Source organism: Diachasma alloeum, unplaced genomic scaffold (genome assembly GCF_001412515.2).
Source record: "Diachasma alloeum isolate Michigan unplaced genomic scaffold, Dall2.0 Dall_scaffold_00210, whole genome shotgun sequence".
Classification (NCBI taxonomy): Eukaryota; Metazoa; Arthropoda; class Insecta; order Hymenoptera; family Braconidae; genus Diachasma; species Diachasma alloeum.
This window is the reverse complement of record NW_021680375.1, coordinates 1,863,870-1,883,590: the sequence shown is the minus strand read 5'-3', so window position 1 is coordinate 1,883,590 and position 19,721 is coordinate 1,863,870. Positions and strand designations below refer to the sequence as shown.

General features: G+C 35.8%; 3 protein-coding genes across 5 annotated transcripts in view; all 3 read right to left on the bottom strand.

The window, feature by feature from the left end:
- Positions 1–394: 394 nt before the first annotated feature.
- LOC107036656 lies at positions 395–6,475 on the bottom strand. The gene is made up of 3 exons (XM_015254763.1): positions 6,260–6,475; positions 2,673–3,746; positions 395–996 (listed from the first exon to the last, which is right to left on the bottom strand). Exons 1-3 carry the CDS (start codon positions 6,334–6,336, stop codon positions 912–914), a joined length of 1,236 nt encoding a protein of 411 aa, XP_015110249.1. The 5' UTR covers positions 6,337–6,475; the 3' UTR covers positions 395–911.
- Positions 6,476–8,728: 2,253 nt separating this feature from the next.
- Positions 8,729–11,642, bottom strand: LOC107036591. Its single transcript, XM_015254649.2, has one exon. The coding sequence runs from the start codon at positions 11,485–11,487 to the stop codon at positions 9,229–9,231; it is 2,259 nt and encodes a 752-aa protein (XP_015110135.1). The 5' UTR covers positions 11,488–11,642; the 3' UTR covers positions 8,729–9,228.
- Positions 11,643–13,331: 1,689 nt separating this feature from the next.
- LOC107036612 overlaps positions 13,332–19,721 on the bottom strand; it is a 7,627-nt gene continuing 1,237 nt past the window's right edge. The window contains exons 3-9 of one of the 3 annotated variants that reach the window (XM_029125995.1): positions 17,599–17,711; positions 17,231–17,492; positions 17,021–17,143; positions 16,865–16,955; positions 16,654–16,794; positions 13,448–13,579; positions 13,332–13,382 (exon numbers count right to left, since the gene is read on the bottom strand). In XM_029125995.1, coding sequence (XP_028981828.1) covers positions 13,332–13,382; positions 13,448–13,579; positions 16,654–16,794; positions 16,865–16,955; positions 17,021–17,143; positions 17,231–17,492; positions 17,599–17,711 — 913 coding nt within the window. Of the gene's footprint in view, positions 13,383–13,447; positions 13,587–16,653; positions 16,795–16,864; positions 16,956–17,020; positions 17,144–17,230; positions 17,493–17,598; positions 17,717–19,721 lie in introns of all 3 variants that reach the window. The other 2 variants (XM_029125996.1, XM_015254672.2) reach the window with 2 other exon arrangements.

Here is a 19,721-nt window from a genome sequence, read left to right as displayed (position 1 = left end):
TTGTTTTTCGCCGTAGTTCGGCGGTGATTAATTTTTTCATTGAGACAAGTATTGAAAATGACCGAAAGTTGCTATTATTCATGCAATTAGCGCCCAAATAAGTGAATATTCAATTAAATATTAGCAAATGGTGCAGGTTAGACTCATATCTTCTATTATTCATCTTCAGTATGATTTTGTGAGTGAAAAATTATTATTTCTCTAATTATACAATGGAAATACATTTTTCAAAGAGCTTTCATTTGTTGGTAATCGAGAATTTAATTGAATTGACTCATTTTTAATTATTCAATTGAATTTATTTGGAGGATAATTGCATGAATACTTAACAGAAGCGTTCATTTGTTTCGTTTCCCCATCCCCAAAGTTTTCCTGGTAAAAAAATTAAACGTCCTTAAGGGAGAAGATGAACGCCTCGCACGTCACAACGTTTATTCTTGAAAAATGTGTCATCAATCAATTCCAATGGAAATTAATTAAAAATGTAATTTCTTTATTCAGGAAATTTTTTTTGAGATTTTCATCATGAGCATCTTCTTCATACCAAAATATTATGAATTCAACAGTTTTTTCACCTACGAAAATGATAACTGAGTCGTAAGGTGTTGAAACAAGATTAATGTCTCTCTCGTTGGAATTCATGAAGAAAATTCTGTATCCTCGTAATTAAGTCAGTTTAGATATTTCTTTTGTCTAATTCTCCTCTTTCCGGCAGTTCATATCAACTTATTTGCAAATTGTCTTTTCATTTAGCCTCTTCTAAATAAATTTTTAGACTCCTGGCGTTTCGTTGACTCTCAACGATCTTCAATTTGCCTCATTCTCCGTTTTGAAATGATAATTCAGATAAGTGGGTGATAATAATTGATCATGAGGTGTTGAAAAAAGTGGATGATGATAATAATCATTATTCAGTTGTGGCAGTCATCGAAAAGAGCCCGATGGACTGCACCCAAGCTTGGTTGCACGTAACTGGAGCTTGCTGTTCTTCTGGATCTGTAAAAGATGAAATTTCATACTTCTCAAACATTGGAAGGATTCCCAATAAATTTTCACGTAGAGGATTTATTAATTAACTCATAATTGTTTTTCTTTTTTGACTAGGGATGTAATTCCAGTGATCTTTTGGTATTTTCTTTGTAATAATTAAACAGAGAAAAACTGTCAATGAAGAATTAATATTTTTCCGAAATGAAAATGAAAATTAGTTTCTGTGGATAATTAGTTAATTTCTCACTTGAGAGAAACACTCAAATACGAAAAGCGATCCATATTCTTTCGTCAAACAGAAAACAGAATTTTTTGCCCAAGAAAAGGAAATTACAACTCATTACCATATTTTCGGATTCGATAACGTGGCTGATATCATTTTGTCATACAGATGACAAGGAGAAGAAAAATCTTGCTATGAAAATAAATCATCTTCTTCGTCTTCATAGTCGATAAATTAATCAAATACATGACAATTGATAAAAATCTCGATTTCCTAATAGCCTGGGCAAAGTCAATTTTTATGGTCATCGTTTCCTCTAAAAAAGGATTTCCCATAAAAATCTACTCTCTCCAAACAGACCCATCAAGAGTCTCGTTCAAGATTCAACCGTTTTCAATCATCAAATTAGTCAATTGAATTGCGTGAGAAAAATTTGATGTCATGAATATTCAGCGGCATTGAAATTAAAGTTTGCACAGAATTATTAGTTTTTCAAACATTTGGTGTTTATAAGTAAATATTTGAAATTGTTTAAACTTTTGTAAATCTTATTTTTAGACAAGAAATAGATTTCTGGTAAAAGTCTGAATATGAATAAACTTATTACAATTATGAATAAATGAAAGGTTTGATGATCGACTAGAACAGTAGAAAATCATTTGACTGTTGAAAAAATAGCCAAAGTAAGTTAATCTTTTACAGTTTGGTGCAGACCACACTACACATTTGCATTTTCAATCATCAAATTGGTCAATTAAATGGCCTGAGAAATTAAAAAAAAAAATTATGAATATTTAGCGTTATGCAAATTGCATTTTGCCCAGAATTATTATTTTTTAGACATTCGTTGTTTATAAATAAATAATTAAAATTGTTCAAACTTTCGGAAACCTTATTTGCTCAAGAATGAAATCGATTTTTGGTAATATTCTGCATGTGAATAAACTGTTTACGATTCCGAACAAATGATTTTTATGGTGAAAAATTGATTCTTATAAATTATTTATAGAAAATGCTTGTGATTTTCAAAAATTACAATTTTTTAATTGTTTCCTCAATCTTCCCCTAAAAGCAAACTTTCCATTTTTTTTCAGATTTTCAAAATGTTTTCTAACGACTCAATATCGATATTCAAATTCAGACCTGCAAAGTTTAAATAATAAAATCATTGTATAATTCCAGAAACTTAGGGCTCAAATGAAAGCTCTGATGTTCGACTACAAAGTAGAAACCCATTTCACTGTAGAAAAAATAGCCAAAATACTTGGATATCCTTAAGAAATGAATCAGCAAAACGTAATAACTCTCCCACGTTACCTTAATCCGAACCCCTTAATCCTCCAAGAGATCCTCCAGCAGAAAGATCTCTCAAAATTCTCCAAAAATCCCTAATTATCTCATTACGTTTTACTCCCCTACCTCTGCCCCTCCCCGTCCCCCAAATCCCCCGACAACTTACTCAGTCAGCGGTCTGACAGCCGGAGCCGTGGGATTATTCTTCGGTCTAGGATTAACCAGCAGACACTTCATAGGATGTCCATCCAGCTGCCTGTTATGGTACGTCTCCACGGCCTTGGTGGCATCCTTCAGTGTCTTATAAATGACCTCAGCAGTTCCAGGCCTGACTAGCCTCGACACCAGCAATTCTCCAACATCCTCAAACAGCTCCTTGATGTCCTCCTGAGTGACATTAGCCTGCAGATTCGACACGACGATCCTGTACCCCGTGGGCTGGCTAGAGCCTCCAGAGGAGCTGCTCTTGGCCCTCCCCAGGACGCCCAAGGCCCTGGGTTTCGTCCCACTGCCCTCCAGCCTCGACTTGACCCCAACATCCCTATGACTCCTGACATCGAAGTATTTCTCTTCGTGTTCATCAGCCAAAATCGTTCTCGTCTTGCCCCCAAATCCCCAGTCGTCCCGATAACTATCGATTTTCTGTCCCATTGGGATCCTAGGAATAATTTTGTATTCTCTGGGTCGTTCCACCTCAGTTTTTCTGATTATCGTTGGCCTCTGTGCACTCTTTGGCCACGAATAACCAGCAGAAGGCTTGATACCAAATACTGGAGGGGGTGGAGGTGGTCCAGGTGCATATTCGTTGCTCACAGTTCGTCTCAAAGGCGCCTCGACCATGTAACTGTCGTCTTGGTAGTCCATGGACATGTTCTCCATGTAGGAGGGCTCTCCAAGGCTCCCTCTGTATCCAACGATCCTTGGGGGAACATTATACGGGAGTTGCGAGTCGTAAGAGGGAACCAAGGGGGGAATTCTGTTGGTGGAGAGCGAAATTTTTCCATTGCGACCAGTCTTTCGGGAGATTGTGGCCAATGATGGGGGCTTGTGGGTTGCTCGGAGTTTTTCCAGCTTCAGACGAGCGTCTGATTGCTTCGCTATTTGAGCTAGTTTGTCTCGAGCGTCCGTCAGCTTCTCTCGGTTCTTTTGGATTATTTTGAAACGAGCGTCTGTTATTGGCTTTGTTCTACGCGGTGGCTGGGTTGGCCGGACGTTGGTGCGTGCTGGAGCTTTGCGAATACTGAAAATTGAGAGTTGTGAGGGAGTGGAGTACAACGAACTCTTTTTACTTTTTGAAACATTATTCAATCAGCAAGGTATTATAGGGTGAACAGGCCAATAACTGGACTCGGGTACCTGGACGATTTCACGTTTTATTAATTATTCTATAAATAATAGAATAAAAATTGTGCGAATTATTATCATTATCAATAGTAACACTTATGCATAATCATGTGATGAAGTTTTTTTCGAAATATCAACATATAAAATATATATGAGGTATTCCACGTCAAATGAGTCAATCGCTGACCCTCGCCCTCTTGGAAATTAATGGCGATTTTTTCTACGATTGGGGAGGTTGAAAAACTGTATCTCAAATCTTTTCAGATTTTTTCGCCGGCCCAGTTCGGAAATGTGATTTTTTTCACATTTTTCCAATAACTCGAGTTATATTTGTCCGATTTTGATTTATTAAGCGTCAAAATTTTCTATTTTTTATCGCCGATACGACTATTTTTAGTAATTTTTTTTCGATTCCTAGATGCTCATAATAACGAATTTTCGAGAAAAAAAAGTTGAAAAACTTGAATTTTGCAAATTATGTCACGGTTGATATTCAAATTTTTCTTTTTTCAGTAATTCTCATAATCAAAACAAGTATTTTGAGCTGTCATTCAAGTTAGGCATCCTCCTGAATCTATGTTATTTTTAATTTTTTCTTTTGGAAATTTTGCAAATGTTGTCAAAAGACCACAAAACGACTTCGATTATCTATCGAAAAAATATGTAATATATAGGTATACAATCAAATTCACTTCATACNTTTTTCTTTTTTCAGTAATTCTCATAATCAAAACAAGTATTTTGAGCTGTCATTCAAGTTAGGCATCCTCCTGAATCTATGTTATTTTTAATTTTTTCTTTTGGAAATTTTGCAAATGTTGTCAAAAGACCACAAAACGACTTCGATTATCTATCGAAAAAATATGTAATATATAGGTATACAATCAAATTCACTTCATACTGTCTATAATCAGAGCCAATCAACGCCATTTTGAGGTGTTCCGATCAAATTTACGGAATTTCGAAACGAAAAAATTGAAGATAAAATAGATCCAGGACGATGCCCAACTTGTATGATGGCTCAAAATACTTGTTTTCATTATAAGAATTACTGAAAAAAAATGAAACAAATCATCCGTGACATAATTTAGAAAATTCAAGTTTTTCAACTTTTTTATTCGAAAAGTTATTATGCGCATCTAGAGATCGAAAAAAAAATTCACTAAAAATCTTCTTATAGGCAGTAAAAAATGAAAAATTTTGACGCTTAATAAATCAAAATCGGATGGATAGAACTCGAGTTATTGAAAAAAAACCGGAAAAACGAAACAAAAATCATATCTCCAAACTGGGCTGTCGAAAAAATCTGAAAAAATTTGAGATATAGTTTTTCAACCTCCCCAATCGTAGAAAAAATCGCCATCAATTTCCAAGAGGGTGAGGGTCAGCGGTTGACTCATTTGGCGTGGAATATCTCATATATATTCGGTAGGTACAGTGCTGGGTGGCATGGCGCTGCAATTTGCTAAGGATCAGTGACAAAGCGTGGTGGAGAAAAAAAAGAAGTTCTCTTCCGAAAGCGTCACACGTGGAAAATAGCGCAATATTTTCCGGAGGAGAATCACATCTCGAAGATTAACAATCTATTTGGCCTGGTATTTCTTACCTTTCAATAAAACAAAATTTACGTTTGTATAAACTGGTTGAAAAAAATAATTGATCACACAATTATACGCGAGTAATATTATTGAAAGGTAAAATAATTCGTACAATTTTCATTTTATTTATGGAATATTCAATGAAATCGTCCTGAAGCTAACCCCGGTCCAAAAATTGACCTATAAGGGAATTTTATCAACTTCAAAAATGTGGTTCTCCATTTGATTTTTAAAAATAACTTGGGGTAGGGTTTCATATTTGTTGAGAATATTTATGAATTATAGTGAACTTGTTATGCTTGATTTCAGCAACTTTTACAATTGTTTAGACTTAAATTGAATTGTTTAGAATCTTTTAGAATTGTTCGAAATTATAATATTGAATATTGTTTCTTCTCATTTCACGACACTTCATGAAACTACATTCACACGCAGCACATGCAAATAAAAATTGCCGAGTCTGCATGGAGCCTGACACAGAATGTCATTCAGAGAAGTAGAGAAATTGAGGCCAAAGTTGAATGATAAAGTCAATGACTTCAACTCTGTCACAAAAGCTCGGAAGTGCATTCATCAATTTTCTGTCTAATAATCACATCTGTCTTCATGTAAATAGCGATCATGGACATCTGAGTCCTGAAAAATTGAGGTTAGGATCGAACTTCCTTCGAATAAAACGAATAAACTCTCCCCATTGTTAACTCAAACTTTGTTTTTATTGTTGCAACAAATCAGCGAAATGGAAATTGAATTTGTTTCAGTAGAAAGAATTCGAAATAGTTCAATGATAATAACAAATTCTGTAGCTTACCCGCCTCGTCCTTTCAGTCCCATCTTTCCCTGTGGCTTTTTCTTCTTAATTATATCGTCGAGACTCATATCAGCCATTTTATTAAATTTTATTATAAACAATCTAGCTATTAACAATTGTTTAAAACGGATGAATTATTTGGTTTAAGAGGCATTTATGAAAAGAATGGAAAATGGGGATGTGCACGTAAAAATGGACGTGAACGCTATGATGTTCGAAAAGAGGGGGGAGGGGTGCGAGTGGAGTTTGGAGTATAAGTAAATCGGTCGACCATGTAAACGTCTGCTGTATCGACGTGAATTTCACTGAATAATGTTCCATTTATTATTAATTTACTCCTGAAGGATTGAAATCATAAAAATTTATAATATCCCTTTCCTTGTAATTAATTGAGCGCTTTTTTTACACATTAATTTCAACTATTCTTTTTCTCTTTTTTGTTTTGCTGAAAAACAAATTTTTAAGGGATAAAATGAAAAATAATTAATATAAATAATAATGAAGGTAAAATACTGCTGTGGAGACATTGAAAATAAAATTTTAGAATGTTAAAAAATAGAGAGTCACCAAGTGACCACAATTTGCTAAAAATGAGAAATATAATATGTTAATTTCTTTATACACCTGTATTTTAATGCAAAATTCTGTAAATACTCTGAATAATTTTGTGCTGCTGAATAGAAACATGATTGAACAAAAAAAATATCGACATGAATTTATGAAAAAATGAAAATCTTCTTACCAGCATTTTGTATCTGTTCAACAAAGAATTTTGTTTCACCATGAATACAGAAAATAAGTGGATAACGGTATTTGTTATAGGTGGGTATAGTTATTGTTGCCAATAAATTAGCAATTTGCTTCCGAATGGATTCTCTTTCTTTCAATTGTTATTTCAGGATTCTTTTCTCCTATTTTTTCATGTTACAGTAGTGTCTTCAATCGACCTATCATCAAAATTTTTCCGTATTATTTCGTTCTGTTAAATGATTGTACATTCACACTCTCTCAAGACGGGAATTAGTTTTTTACGTGATTAAGAAGGCACTGAAGTATACTTTTGTAGCCATGGTTTAATGTAGCTGTACCCTTCGGCCCTTTTGAATATTTTCAGTTTTTTAATTTTTCAACTAAATTGCATGGAAAAAATTTGAAACAATTCATACCCAGTCAGTATTATCTAAATCAAATTTCGCAAAATATTGATATTTTTTCAAACATTTCCCTCTTATAAATAAATAATAAAACTTGTTTACAAAACGGTGGATGATTTTTTATGAGGTGTCAAAAAAATTCTTGATTTTTTCACATCTAATGAAAAAAAATTCAGATTTTAATCTGTGATTACAATGGAAATGTTGATTTTCAAATTCAGATTTTAATCTGTGATTACAATGGAAATGTTGATTTTCACATACGATACTGGGTTAAGTCCTGATTTTTAAACATTTCTTCTTTGAAAAACCAAAACGATAATTAAATTGAAAAAAATTGTTATTATTGATGATTCTTTCAGTAATCATGAAAATCCGATTTTCTCTTTCAAATCACATAACCAGTTTTAACTCAACAACAAATCGTGCGACCCCGATTCTATTCTGATAGAATCGAGAGAGTATTGTTATCAATTTTTTTAGCCATGACTGATTCCATTTTGATGAGAATTTGTTGAGTGATCGTTGAAAAATTGATTTTGGAAAATATCATTTTATTCGAATCTGTATGACAACTTGAATTTTAACTGGTATCAATGAATAGAGCTTATTCAACTCTATAGATTTATGAAAAAATTCATTAAATCCGATTGATCCCTTATAAGAAAATTTAGAGAAAAAAAAAACATACATACATAGAGACACCGTCTACGAATCACATATTCTGACTTTTTAGACCATATTTAGTTACCCTAATCCAAAAAATAGGAAACTTAAACTTGAGCGATTACGAAGCTTCCATTCGGAAGTAAAACTAAAATTTGATTTCTATCTTCCTTTCTAATTTTGTTTTTCTACATATTTTCAATGCAAATGAATCGACACATGAGCGATAACACCAATAAATTTCCAATTTAGGATAAATTTTTACTGAATATCTTCGAGTCCAAGACAGATAAGCGAATTTACTTGAAGGCCTTTGCGTGAGAAACCATTTTTTACTATTCTGTATTATCCACGGGCTATCTACGTTATCATCAACTAAATGGTTAATATCTTTCCAGATTTAAAAAATGTTTTCTCAGAGTTCAATATCTCGATTTAAATTCAGACCTACAAAGTTTAAGTAATAAAAAACATTGTAAAGTGTCCGGAAACTGAGGGGCAAACGGGGCTCAAACGAAAGCTCTGATATTCGACTACAAAAGTAGAAAAGCATTTCACTGGAGAAAAAATAGGCAAAGTACTTAGATATCCTCAATGAAAAATAAGAGGATTCTCTTTGGGTGAATGATGGAAAATAATACAACTCGTATTTCACATACCAACATTTAATTATCTTCAACAAAAATTCACACCACAAATGCGGACATTTCTGTCATCAATTTTAGCATTCTCAAAAAAACAATTTGTTTTGTTTTTCAATATTCATAGCGTGTAAAAGAAATCAAGCAAAATTTCGGTTACAATAGAAATGGAAAAACGCCATCATTCTTCACAAAAATAGAAATTAGGAAAACCCAAGACTCTGGTATTATCAACTTATGTATTCATCCGAATAATAAAACAATGCAAGACAATTTTCTGAACCATCATCGAAAACGAGAATATTATCACTTTAGTCCTCGTTTCCACTCTAGGGAAATAAATCAATCGAGCAGTGTTCACTACAATGTTAACTGGGAAAACTCTATAATCCTCATGAAACAAAATTATGAACGCGAAAAAAGTAACACATGAATTTGTGTAATGGTTCGGAATAATAAAATAATAGACGAAAATTTTCAGAACTGATAAAAAAAAAGAATGTCAACCCTACAGACCACGTTTCCACTCGATGACAGGCCTCTGTGGTATCTTTGAGTGGAACTTCTTGAACTTCTTCCCAATAAATTTCCCAGAGAAGACTTCAGGCCTCAAGAACGAATTCTGCATTGATTTCTCATCTCCCAGGAAACTTCTGAGTCGTTCCTTCGAAATTTTATTCTGATGACTCTTCCACTCTTCATCCTCATCTCCGTCGATCTCCTCGTCAATGGGCTCTTTGACGATCTCCATCTCGCCATCAGATACCTCCAAGAACCTCGAGGGTTTTTTATTTTCTTCGGGCGAAGCATTTCTCTGACCACCTTGGCCACTTTTATGAGCAGCTGCATTCTTCGCAGGAGTTTTTATCGTCTCAAAATCATTATCATTTCTGCTCTCATTTTTTCTTCCAATTGTCTTGTCATTATCAATCACTTTCTCCTTAGGAATGTCAGGGCGACTTTTCCCCAATATTTTGCCGTCATTCTTCGTTTTTTTAACTGCAAGATCTTCAAAATCCTCAATGTCAGGGCGACTTTTCCCCAATATCTTTCCATCATGCTTCGTTTTTTTCACTGGAAGATCTTCAGAATCCTCAATGTTAGGGCGATTTTTCCCCAATCTTTTGCCATCATTTTTCGTTTTTTTAACTGGAACATCTTCCGAATCCTCAATGTCAGGGCGACTTTTCCCCAATCTTTTGCCATCATTCTTCGTTTTTTTAACTGGAACATCTTCACAATCCTCACTGTCAGAGCCATTTTTCCCCAATATTTTTCCATTATTCTTCGTTTTTTTAACTGGCAGATCTTCAAAATCCTCAATATCAAGACGACTTTTCCCCGCTATTTTTCCATCATTCTTCGATTTTTTAGCTGGAGGATCTTCAAAATCATCACCAGAATCATCAAAGATCCCTTTTGCAGGTATCTCGTCTGACTTGAGAGTCGAGCAAGTCCTCTCTGCCAATTTATCACTTTCCAAGGGTAAATGTGCGATCCTAGCCCTCTTCTCCTTCTCCCCAGTGTCTCCATCCTCCATCTCCCTAGATCGTTTCCTCTCACCTCTGCCCCCGCAATCATCAACAACTTCATCCCTGACAATCGACCCAGCCGACGATCTCTTCCTTCCCCTCCTATCTCTCTGACTCTCACCATCTCCAAAGGATTCAGTCTCAGGTATCACCAACGACTCAGGTACAAACCCCTTCCTCCCCCCAAACCTCTTCTGCTCCTCACCCTCCTGAGTCTCAGCAACCAAGATATCACCCTCCACCACCCTCTTCTCCCTCCCACTCTTGAATAACATCTCATACGAAAAATCTGGATTGCAGTAGCTCTTGACCGACGAATAAAGAATAGCAAGAGGGATTTCAGTCTCTGGGATCATTCGACGTTTTTTCTTCCTCAGAAAATTCCGGACAGCGTCCACAGCAGGTATTTTATAAGGCTCGTCCTGACTGTCATCTTCGTTGTAAAGAATAACCCTCGAGTTGGGGTGAGACAGCAGTTCCTTATCGAAACATTTGTCTCCATAGAAGACTGAGGATCCTCCAGCCAATTCTATCATCTTCCTGTACGTCTCCAGCTGATTCACCCTGAAGTGGATGAACAAAAAATCCTTGAAGAGAGATCTGCGAGAGGCTCTTGGAAGGAGAGAGCTTTTATTTTTTTTCACTAGCATCGAGTCCTCGAGACCTGGACAGAAGTCCTTGGGGTCTGGGAGGGGCTCTCCCTTTGCTTTGGCAGTTCTCACTGATCTCCAGTAGTCGATGGTGACTATGGAAATCCCAGCTGCCAGGGAACAGGCCAGTTTCGCTGTTAATTTTGTGGTGGTGACTGTCAAATGAGTGCAGCTGCTGTCCCACTCCTTCAGCGTCGTTCCCCCTATCTCCTTCATGATACTGACCAGCTCTTCTCTGTGTTCTGGGGACAGAGAGGTCGTTGAGACGATGAACTTTTGTTGGGTGAATGTTAAAATGCAATTTTGGAGGCCAAAACGAATTCTGTCGTTGGATCGAACGGTGTAAACGTCGTCGATCTGCTTAATAACTTCCGAATCATCGTCCAGGAGGAACGTTCCATATTTTGATTTTGTGTCGGTTACTTGGCATTTTTCGAAGGGAGGGAGCAAGTCGATTTTTGCATGAGCACGACTGAGGGATGTGTCGGATTTTACGATCAAATCCCCTTGGTTCCTGCCGATTATAAACGGCTGAGATGGGGTTAGGTAGTAGAGCTTGTCTGATTCGTCTTTGAGAATCCACATTTTCGTCGATTTTATTTTAATGTACCTGAGTGAAATAATACTGATGAAGTGTTTTGTAGTTTTAATTTCACATCACTTCGATTTAGAGAGTGGAAAGGGACTTTGTTGTGTTTTCATTTTGATAGGGGTTTTAGAGGTTATGTATGTGTTGTCACTTGGCGGTTCCGACTGTTTTGAATGGGCTATACTCAATCGGTAATTTTTATGCGGAAATTGAGACGAACGGTGGGAGATGTCGCTAGTGTGAAGAGGAGATTGGCTTGTTTTCAGTGATTTAAAATTTGGTAATTAGCTAATATAGCAACTCCAATTTTTCCGGGATGCTGATAGGTAGATATTAAGTTTTATATGTGATCTTGAAGTATTTCGACGTATATTGTGTCGGAAACTGGCTGATATAAATGAATTTAACCTCCTTGAGTCATTATATTTAGTAACGTGGATGCTCATGTGGATGTACCGGACCTTGCATTCCACGCTTTTCCTTCTAAAAGTAGTTTAAAAAAATTTTCAATTATGAGGTTGTTCATATAAATGAGGTATTCCACACCAAATGAGTCAACCGCTGACCCTTACCCTCTTGGAAATTAATGGCGATTTTTTTTATGATTGGGGGGGTTGAAGAACTATCTCTCAATTTTTTTAAGATTTTTTCGGCCCAGTTCGGAGAAATGATTTTTTTTTTAATTTTTCCGTTTTTTTTCCAATAACTCGAGTTCTATTTGTTCGGTTTTGATTTATTAAGCGTCAAAATTTCCCAGTTTTCACCGCCTATACGAGTATTTTCAGCAAATTATTTAGTATTTTTTCGATTCCTAGATGGTCATAATAATGAATATTCGAAAAAAAAGTTAAAAAAGTTGAATTTTTCAAATTATGTCACTTTTGATTTGTTTTACTTTTTTTTTAGTAATTCTTATAATCAAAACAAGTATTTTGAGCCGTCATACAAGTTGACGGCCCAACGTCAACGGCTCCGCTTTTAATGACAATTTTTTGAGTGATCGTTGCAAAATCGATTTTTGAGAAAATATTAATTTTTTCGAATCGGTATAAAAAATTGAATTTTAATTGTTGTTAACGAATAGAGGTTCTTAAATTCTACATTCATGAAAAAAATCATGAAATTTGATGGATAAAAAAATTTCGAAAAAAAAGACAACATACTCACATACAAACCATATTCAGTTACCCTACCACAAAAAATTGGAATCGTAAATTTGAGCGATTACAAAGCTTCCACTCGGACGCCAAAACCCAAAATTCAATGGGTTCAGTGGAATTAATCAAAATTATTATTATAGACATATAAGAGTAGTATCGAGAACCAAAATTTCAACGTAATTAAATTTATTTCTCGATTCATCTATAAGAATTCCGCAATATTTTATTGAACAGATTAGAATGTCATACAACACAACAATACCGAAGCCATCAACTTGGAGTATTTCTATATATACCTAGGCATCATCCAACCATCATCACATGTTGAGCTCTACAAAATCTCGTGATATCATGTGGGCTATTTTTTCCGAGACTCAAACTTGGACTTACTGTAAGTCGACGTAGAAATGGCCCCAATTTTGAAGTTTTATATCTTTATACATACACGTTATTTCATTGATAAACATGGTATCATGATAGAACAGAATATCATCACATTTCTTTCAAACCAGATATTTGTTACTCACTAAGAACGGCTTCTGACCTTTCGTCCTAAAATTACTTACTTTGGAGATGCACACATATTTAATAACAATACTTCATTCAATGAGTAGTCGTCAACATTATATTACAAATTTCCTGCTTGTTGAGAATTTTTTAAATTGGAACGTCACATCCGTCTATCTCATCGAATTCAAAATAGTGAACAAAGATGCAACAGTTTTCAAGGCCTTCGGAAGCAGCAGAATTTTTGTTACGTCCTAAACTTGCCCGAATATGCCAATATTTCACTTACTGCTCCGAAACTTTGCATTGACATCACATATATTCTACCAGCAGTCAATTGACATCGAACTGGTTTCGAACTTCTCATCATGAGAGGAATGAGCATCAACTGCGATCGCTCAGACAAGCTGTACCATTCGCTCTGGTAACTATTGATTATGAAGAAAGCCGATATGTAATAGTGTATCTTCAAATTCCAGTTGATGGCTGGAACACGGAGAGAAAAGTCGGGTAAAAATTCTAGTGCTGGGTACCAGACGCGAGACGCATTTTTTATTCGGAATAAGAATACAAATTCTAGATGAGCACGGGAAATTTTTCCAGTACACTACAATTTTTCACACCTATCTTCGGACGTGTCCGCCCTATATCGGCAACGTTCGGTTCGCCGAACTGACCCGAAAAACTTCATCCGGGAGTCCCGATTTGGGACTCACATATGACGTCTCTATGTCGACCTCGGGCAACGTTAACACGGATTCTGCAGAATTATGTGATAATCAATGATTATTGTGTTTCATTTTGGTATGAAAATTTGATTAACCATATAAAATCAAGAGTATGTCTGAAAAAAAAAGTGTGAACTGAACTTGTTATAGAAATTGTTAAAAATTAGTGGCATTATTCAGTGATGATATTTCAGGTCAACCCGTCAGCATTCGCGCTATATGATTTTCTCTTACAAAAATTTTCAGGGTATAGGGGACAGTAAAAAATTGAGATTTTGGACTGAAACTTTTTGGTTGCCGCAAACAACTATCCCTCTTTCCTATGGGGTCAATAAAAACAGTCTAGTATATTTCAATAAATTATGAACAAATATTTTCTCAAGCTCGGATAAGGAGAGTGAGATTCTCTCGCATCGAGCGGTTCCGTGAGGTGTTCGGTATTACTCGGCAACTACACCAGGGAGTATTCTCGAGTTGAAATCGTGCGTTCGATTTCGGGAGGTCGCGTGTGGCTCATGGTACGATTTCAATTCGAGCATTGGCTTTCAGTCCCATGGATAGCTTAGACCTCTGTCTGACTAGAATCTTTTACATGCAATTCTCTCACGGCGCGACTAAAGGTTCTCGGTAAAATGGCGCGAGTGCTGACGGGTTAATATTAGGTGTATGACTTAATTTTTACAGATTTTTTCTTCGAGTTTACAATTATATTTAAAATAGAAATATATTCGCGGTCTTGAAAGGATCGGACAAAAGGTTTCAGAACACGGAACGACAAGTCTATGTAAGTCACGTAACCTTTCAGAATAGCAGAGTTTACGATGGCAACTGATAAACAGCACATTCGGCACTGCATTTTATATGAATTCCAATAAGGAAAAAATGCTTCTGAAGCACGGGAATCAATGTGTAGTGTTCTTGGTGCCGACGTTGTATCTTATGAAACGTGTAATTATTGGTACAAACGTTTTAGAAGTGATTTCGATCTGAGTGACCAGCCGCGTCCTGGACAGCCTCGAAAGTTCACAGATGCGGAATCGCAAGCTCTACTGGATGAAGATTCAATGCAAAAGCAACAAGAGCTTGCAGCTCTGTTAGGAGTCACCCGAACAGCTATTTCTAAGCGTTTGCGTCAAATGGGAAAAATCCAAACACTTGGAAGGTGGGTCCCACATGTGTTGACCGAACACAATCTAGGTCAACGTATGAACACGTGCCTTTCACTGCTTGCCCGGCAACAAAAAAGGACTTCCTGTGGAGAATTGTGACGGGTGATGAAAACTATATTTTTTACGAGAATCCCAAACGTAAAAAGTCGTGGGTAGATCCCGGATAATCCAGTACATCGACGCCGAAACGGAACATCCATTTAAAGGGAAACGGAACCCCTGCGTTTATATAAATCTTTAGAATTGTGTTTTCTCCTGCAATTATTATTTTTTATTCATTAAACTACTTCATTGACTCAACAATGCGATAATCGAGTCGATAAAGTAATTTCATAGATAGAAATTAATAATTGTAGGAGAAAACACAATTCTAAGATTTGATGTAGACAAAGGGGTTCCGTTTCCCCTTAAAGAAGATTCTCCTGTGTATCTGGTGGGACATGAAGGGTGTGCTTTATTATGAACTCCTGGAAACAGGTCAGACGGTGACTGCGGAATGCTACAGCCGACAACTGAGCAAACTGGGCGAAGAACTTGATCGGAAAAGGCCATTTACTGGGCAAGGAAGCAGGCAAGTCATACTGCTGCATGACAATGCTCGACCTCACGTTGCTCGCGCGACTCAGAAGACCCTCTTAAACTTGGGATGGGAAGTTCTCCCGCACGCGGCATATTCACCAGATTTGGCCCTATCCGACTATCACTTGTTCCGGTCCATGCAGCACGCCTTAGTGGATAAACAGTTTAAAACGCTGGACGATGTGCGTGAATTCGCCGATGACTTTAATCGCCTCGAAGCCTGCAAGTTTTTTTCGCGACGGCATTCGAATGTTACCTCACGTATGAAAAAATCGTATAGAAAGTTTCTATACGATTTGCGTATAGAATTTCTATATAGATTTTTCGTATATGATATTCGGATATTTCTATACAAAAATTCTCTATACGGATTATTTCTATACGAATTCGTGTAGAAATTCGTATAGAAATGAACCGTATAGGAAATTTTCGTATAGAAATATCCGAATATCATATACGAAAAACCTATAGAAATGCTATACACAGTCCGTATAGAAAGATTCTATACGATTTTTTCCTACGTGCTGAGAGATGGCGCAAGGTCATAGAAAACATACGACAATATTTCCAAGATTAAGTTCGTTGTTTTCCATTTTTTTATATTAAATAAATTTACTGAAAAATCTGTAAAAATTAAGTCACACACCTAATATAATGTTACTCGATGTAATCGTCGAATAGATACAATAAAAAAATATAAAAATGATACAACAACACTATATTACTTAAATTCTCATCTCTCTTCATACTATAGTACATTACTTTGAATAGCTATCACCAAAATTATCAATGAGTAACTGAAAAAAAACTTGCATTTTGGCCGTGGAAAAATTGTTTGTCGAATAATTATTTGTTTGCCAATAAAGAACATTTCGCGATAAGAACGGCACATTTTCTAGTGCCGTAGGAGAAATTGTTGTGTTGGCACATTGCGCCTTGATGCTAGTCTAGAATTTCCCCCGGAATTTCCCCAACAAATTCTCCGACTTCTCTCTCCGTGGATGGTTCACTCGTCAGACTAACGCTGCATTGAAGACACGATCGTTCTGTACCATCAGCATGTGTCCTAACCAACTAATCCAAAATAAATGGAATATTGAGTCGAGGCAAATCCCCACAATTCTAATCATCTCTGTTGGTTGAGACATCTTCATCACAATCTTGTAGAATAGTGAACAGATCGTTTATTTTATGCTCACTGTGAAGAATAAAGCAAGAATTCATACTCACAACTACGCCAGTAAATACGATCAATGCCATAGAAATTCCCACCACAAATAATAGGGCAATATCGTAGGAGGACGTCAACAGTTCAATGAATCTGTCATTAGGAGGTTGATTGATCTCGTGCATCAACGATGGAAGATGCAATTGTGAATAACTTACTGAAACGTTTGAGTTTGTATATCAGAACATACCCCTATACGACGCTTGATAGTTACAAAATCGTCCACAGACTTTTCTCCATTCTCGATTAATTCATTTGAATGTATTGTTTCCAAGTGATCTCTAGAAGGAGAAAAGCCTATATCATTACACATAAAATAATCAATACCAGAAAAATTGAATCATTACTATCGATACCATTCAGCTTACCTCAGAATTTCCAACCTTCCACATGCATGATTAACAAATAATGCAAATACATTGTCAAAAAAGACAATGTAAGCTGTAGCAACCGTTACCGTAATCCAAGCATGCATCAAAATTTGCACATAGTACTTGTCTTGATCGATAAAATATTCCGTTTGAAATAAAAATACTCGACGACGAGTCTCATTCAACGGATTGAAAAAATCCAAAATTTTTGGAACTGCTGGCGAGCAGAAATATAACAGGAGAGTTCCATAGATGAACGCTATCCAATAAACATCGACGAGTAAAATATAAAACGGGAATGAATTAGGTTGACGATATGGCACATTTCGAAATGTCGATTTTATGGAATCCATTGTTTTTAATACTTGTATAAGCCAAGTTGTATTTCCGCCCCCTATCTGAGTACTGATGCAGAATTTCAATATCACGTTGACGAGTCAAGCTCTTCCAATCTCTTTCAATAGTCATCAATAACCGTCTTAGCTAAAATTTTTGTATTACGATTCCGCTGATCTAAATGCAGGAGGACGATGGTATCTCGGTTACAAATATAATGGACAGTATAACAAGGAAGTGCTGATCACGATTACGAAATTATATAATTTATATTATCAAATTACAAAAATGCAATGACTAACGATGATAAACGGTGATTGCGTCATCGGTTTAGCGTATCCTCGCTTTGCCCGAGTAGGGATGGAATGGCCACAATATTCACCGGATTTGAACCCGTGTGATTTTTTCTTGTGGGGCCATCTCACAGACTTCTGTTACGCGGATAATCCTTAGGAAACAGAGGCTCTGATAAGAGCTATCCAGAACGGTGTTTCTAGTACTTATCAAGCTAAAATTGAAAAACTCTCATAGTTTTCATAAATGCCTTCACTGACAGAAAGGATTAGTTATTGTTAAAATAGCTCTACCCTTACGGTAAATTCAAAGATTATTGAAAACTGCAAAAAAATTGCAGAAAACTCTATTAGATTCGGAATTCAAATTTTTTTCTTAATTTAATTGTCGTTTTACTATTTCAAAGAAGAAATGTTTAAAAATCAGGATTTAACCCAGTGTCTTATGTGAAAATCAACATTTCCATTGTGATCAAAGATTAAAATCTGAATTTTTTTTTCATTAGATGTGAAAAAATCAAGAATTTTGTTGACACCTCATAAAAAATAATCCACCATTTTGCAAACAAGTTTTATTATTTATTTATGAGGCATATTTATATATGTTTTGAAAAAATATCAATATTTTGTGAAATTTAATTTAGATAATACTGACTGGATATGAATTTTTTCAAATTTTTTCCATGCAATTTAGTTGAAAAATTTTAAAACTGAAAATATCCAAAAGTACAGCGTAGCCTGGCCGCAGGGTAGAGCTACTTTAAGAGGCAATGGAATTTATCATCGGGGTCGAAACTGGATTCTAAGTTTTTTCATCGTCAGAGGATTATTCAGTAAAATCCAAATTCTTACACTATAGATACCAAGATTATTGATGATGTAAGAATTTGGGTTTTGCTAAATACTCATTTAACGACGAAAAAACTTGTAATCCAATTTTTAATCCGATGGTAAGTTTCATTGCTCCTTAACGAATGGATTTGGTTGGGGACGAGGGTCTATTTGGTCTCACCAAATGTTCATTCGTTAATAGTTAACAAATGCACATTTGAGGAGTCTTGTTTGACTCGATTTTCACTTTTCAAGTGAACCATTCGTTGACTATTAATAAATATTCATTTGGTCATATTCAACTTTATACACTGATAGAATGATTCATTTATTCCAAACGAGATTCGTTAACTATTAACGAATGGTAGAGTTGAATATGACCAAATGAATATTCGTTAATAGTTAACGAATGGTTCACTTGAATGGCGAAAGTCAAGTCAAACAAGGCTCCTCAAATATACATTCGTTAACTATTAACGAATGAACATTTGGTGGGACCGAATAGCCCCTAACCTCCAACCAAAATCCATTCGTTAATAATAACTAATCCGTTCTATCAGTGTATTATTCGTTAATAGTGAGCAAATCTCGTTTGGAATAAATTAATCAGTCTACTAGTGTTGATCATTGCGCAAATTATGATGGAGACCACTTCAAGAGTACCATTGGCGATGTGTCCTCGAAAGAGTTTGATTAATTCTTTTACCGTGTGAATTTTCATAATTAACAAATTAAAATGCAACTCCAACTAATTGCAAATAAATTGCAAATAAATTTGCAAAGTCTATTGTGTCTGCGTACATGGTTGTCGTTCCTTTTCTACATCAATCAACAAAACTATCATAGTTTAATTTTCACCTATTCCCATTTGTCACCCTGTATAATTCAAGTTGTAGAAAGAATTTAATTACCGACGCCGGTGGCGGAGTGGACTAGACGCAAGTCTCATATGCGAAAGGTTGTGGTGAGTTCGATTCCCCGTGGAACGGAATTTTTCAACGAAAAACGAGCTGTAAACGGGGGGGGGG

What these genes read in the sequence shown, in the direction of transcription:
- LOC107036656 (XM_015254763.1), bottom strand. Translation starts at nt 6,336, where the DNA reads ATGGCTGATATGAGTCTCGACGATATAATTAAGAAGAAAAAGCCACAG. An exon ending in GGACTGAAAGGACGAGGCGG is followed by an intron (nt 3,747 to 6,259) that starts GTAAGCTACAGA and finishes CTCAATTTTCAG; the next exon opens with TATTCGCAAAGCTCCAGCAC. An exon ending in GCTGTCAGACCGCTGACTGA is followed by an intron (nt 997 to 2,672) that starts GTAAGTTGTCGG and finishes CATCTTTTACAG; the next exon opens with ATCCAGAAGAACAGCAAGCT.
- LOC107036591 (XM_015254649.2), bottom strand. Translation starts at nt 11,487, where the DNA reads ATGTGGATTCTCAAAGACGAATCAGACAAGCTCTACTACCTAACCCCA.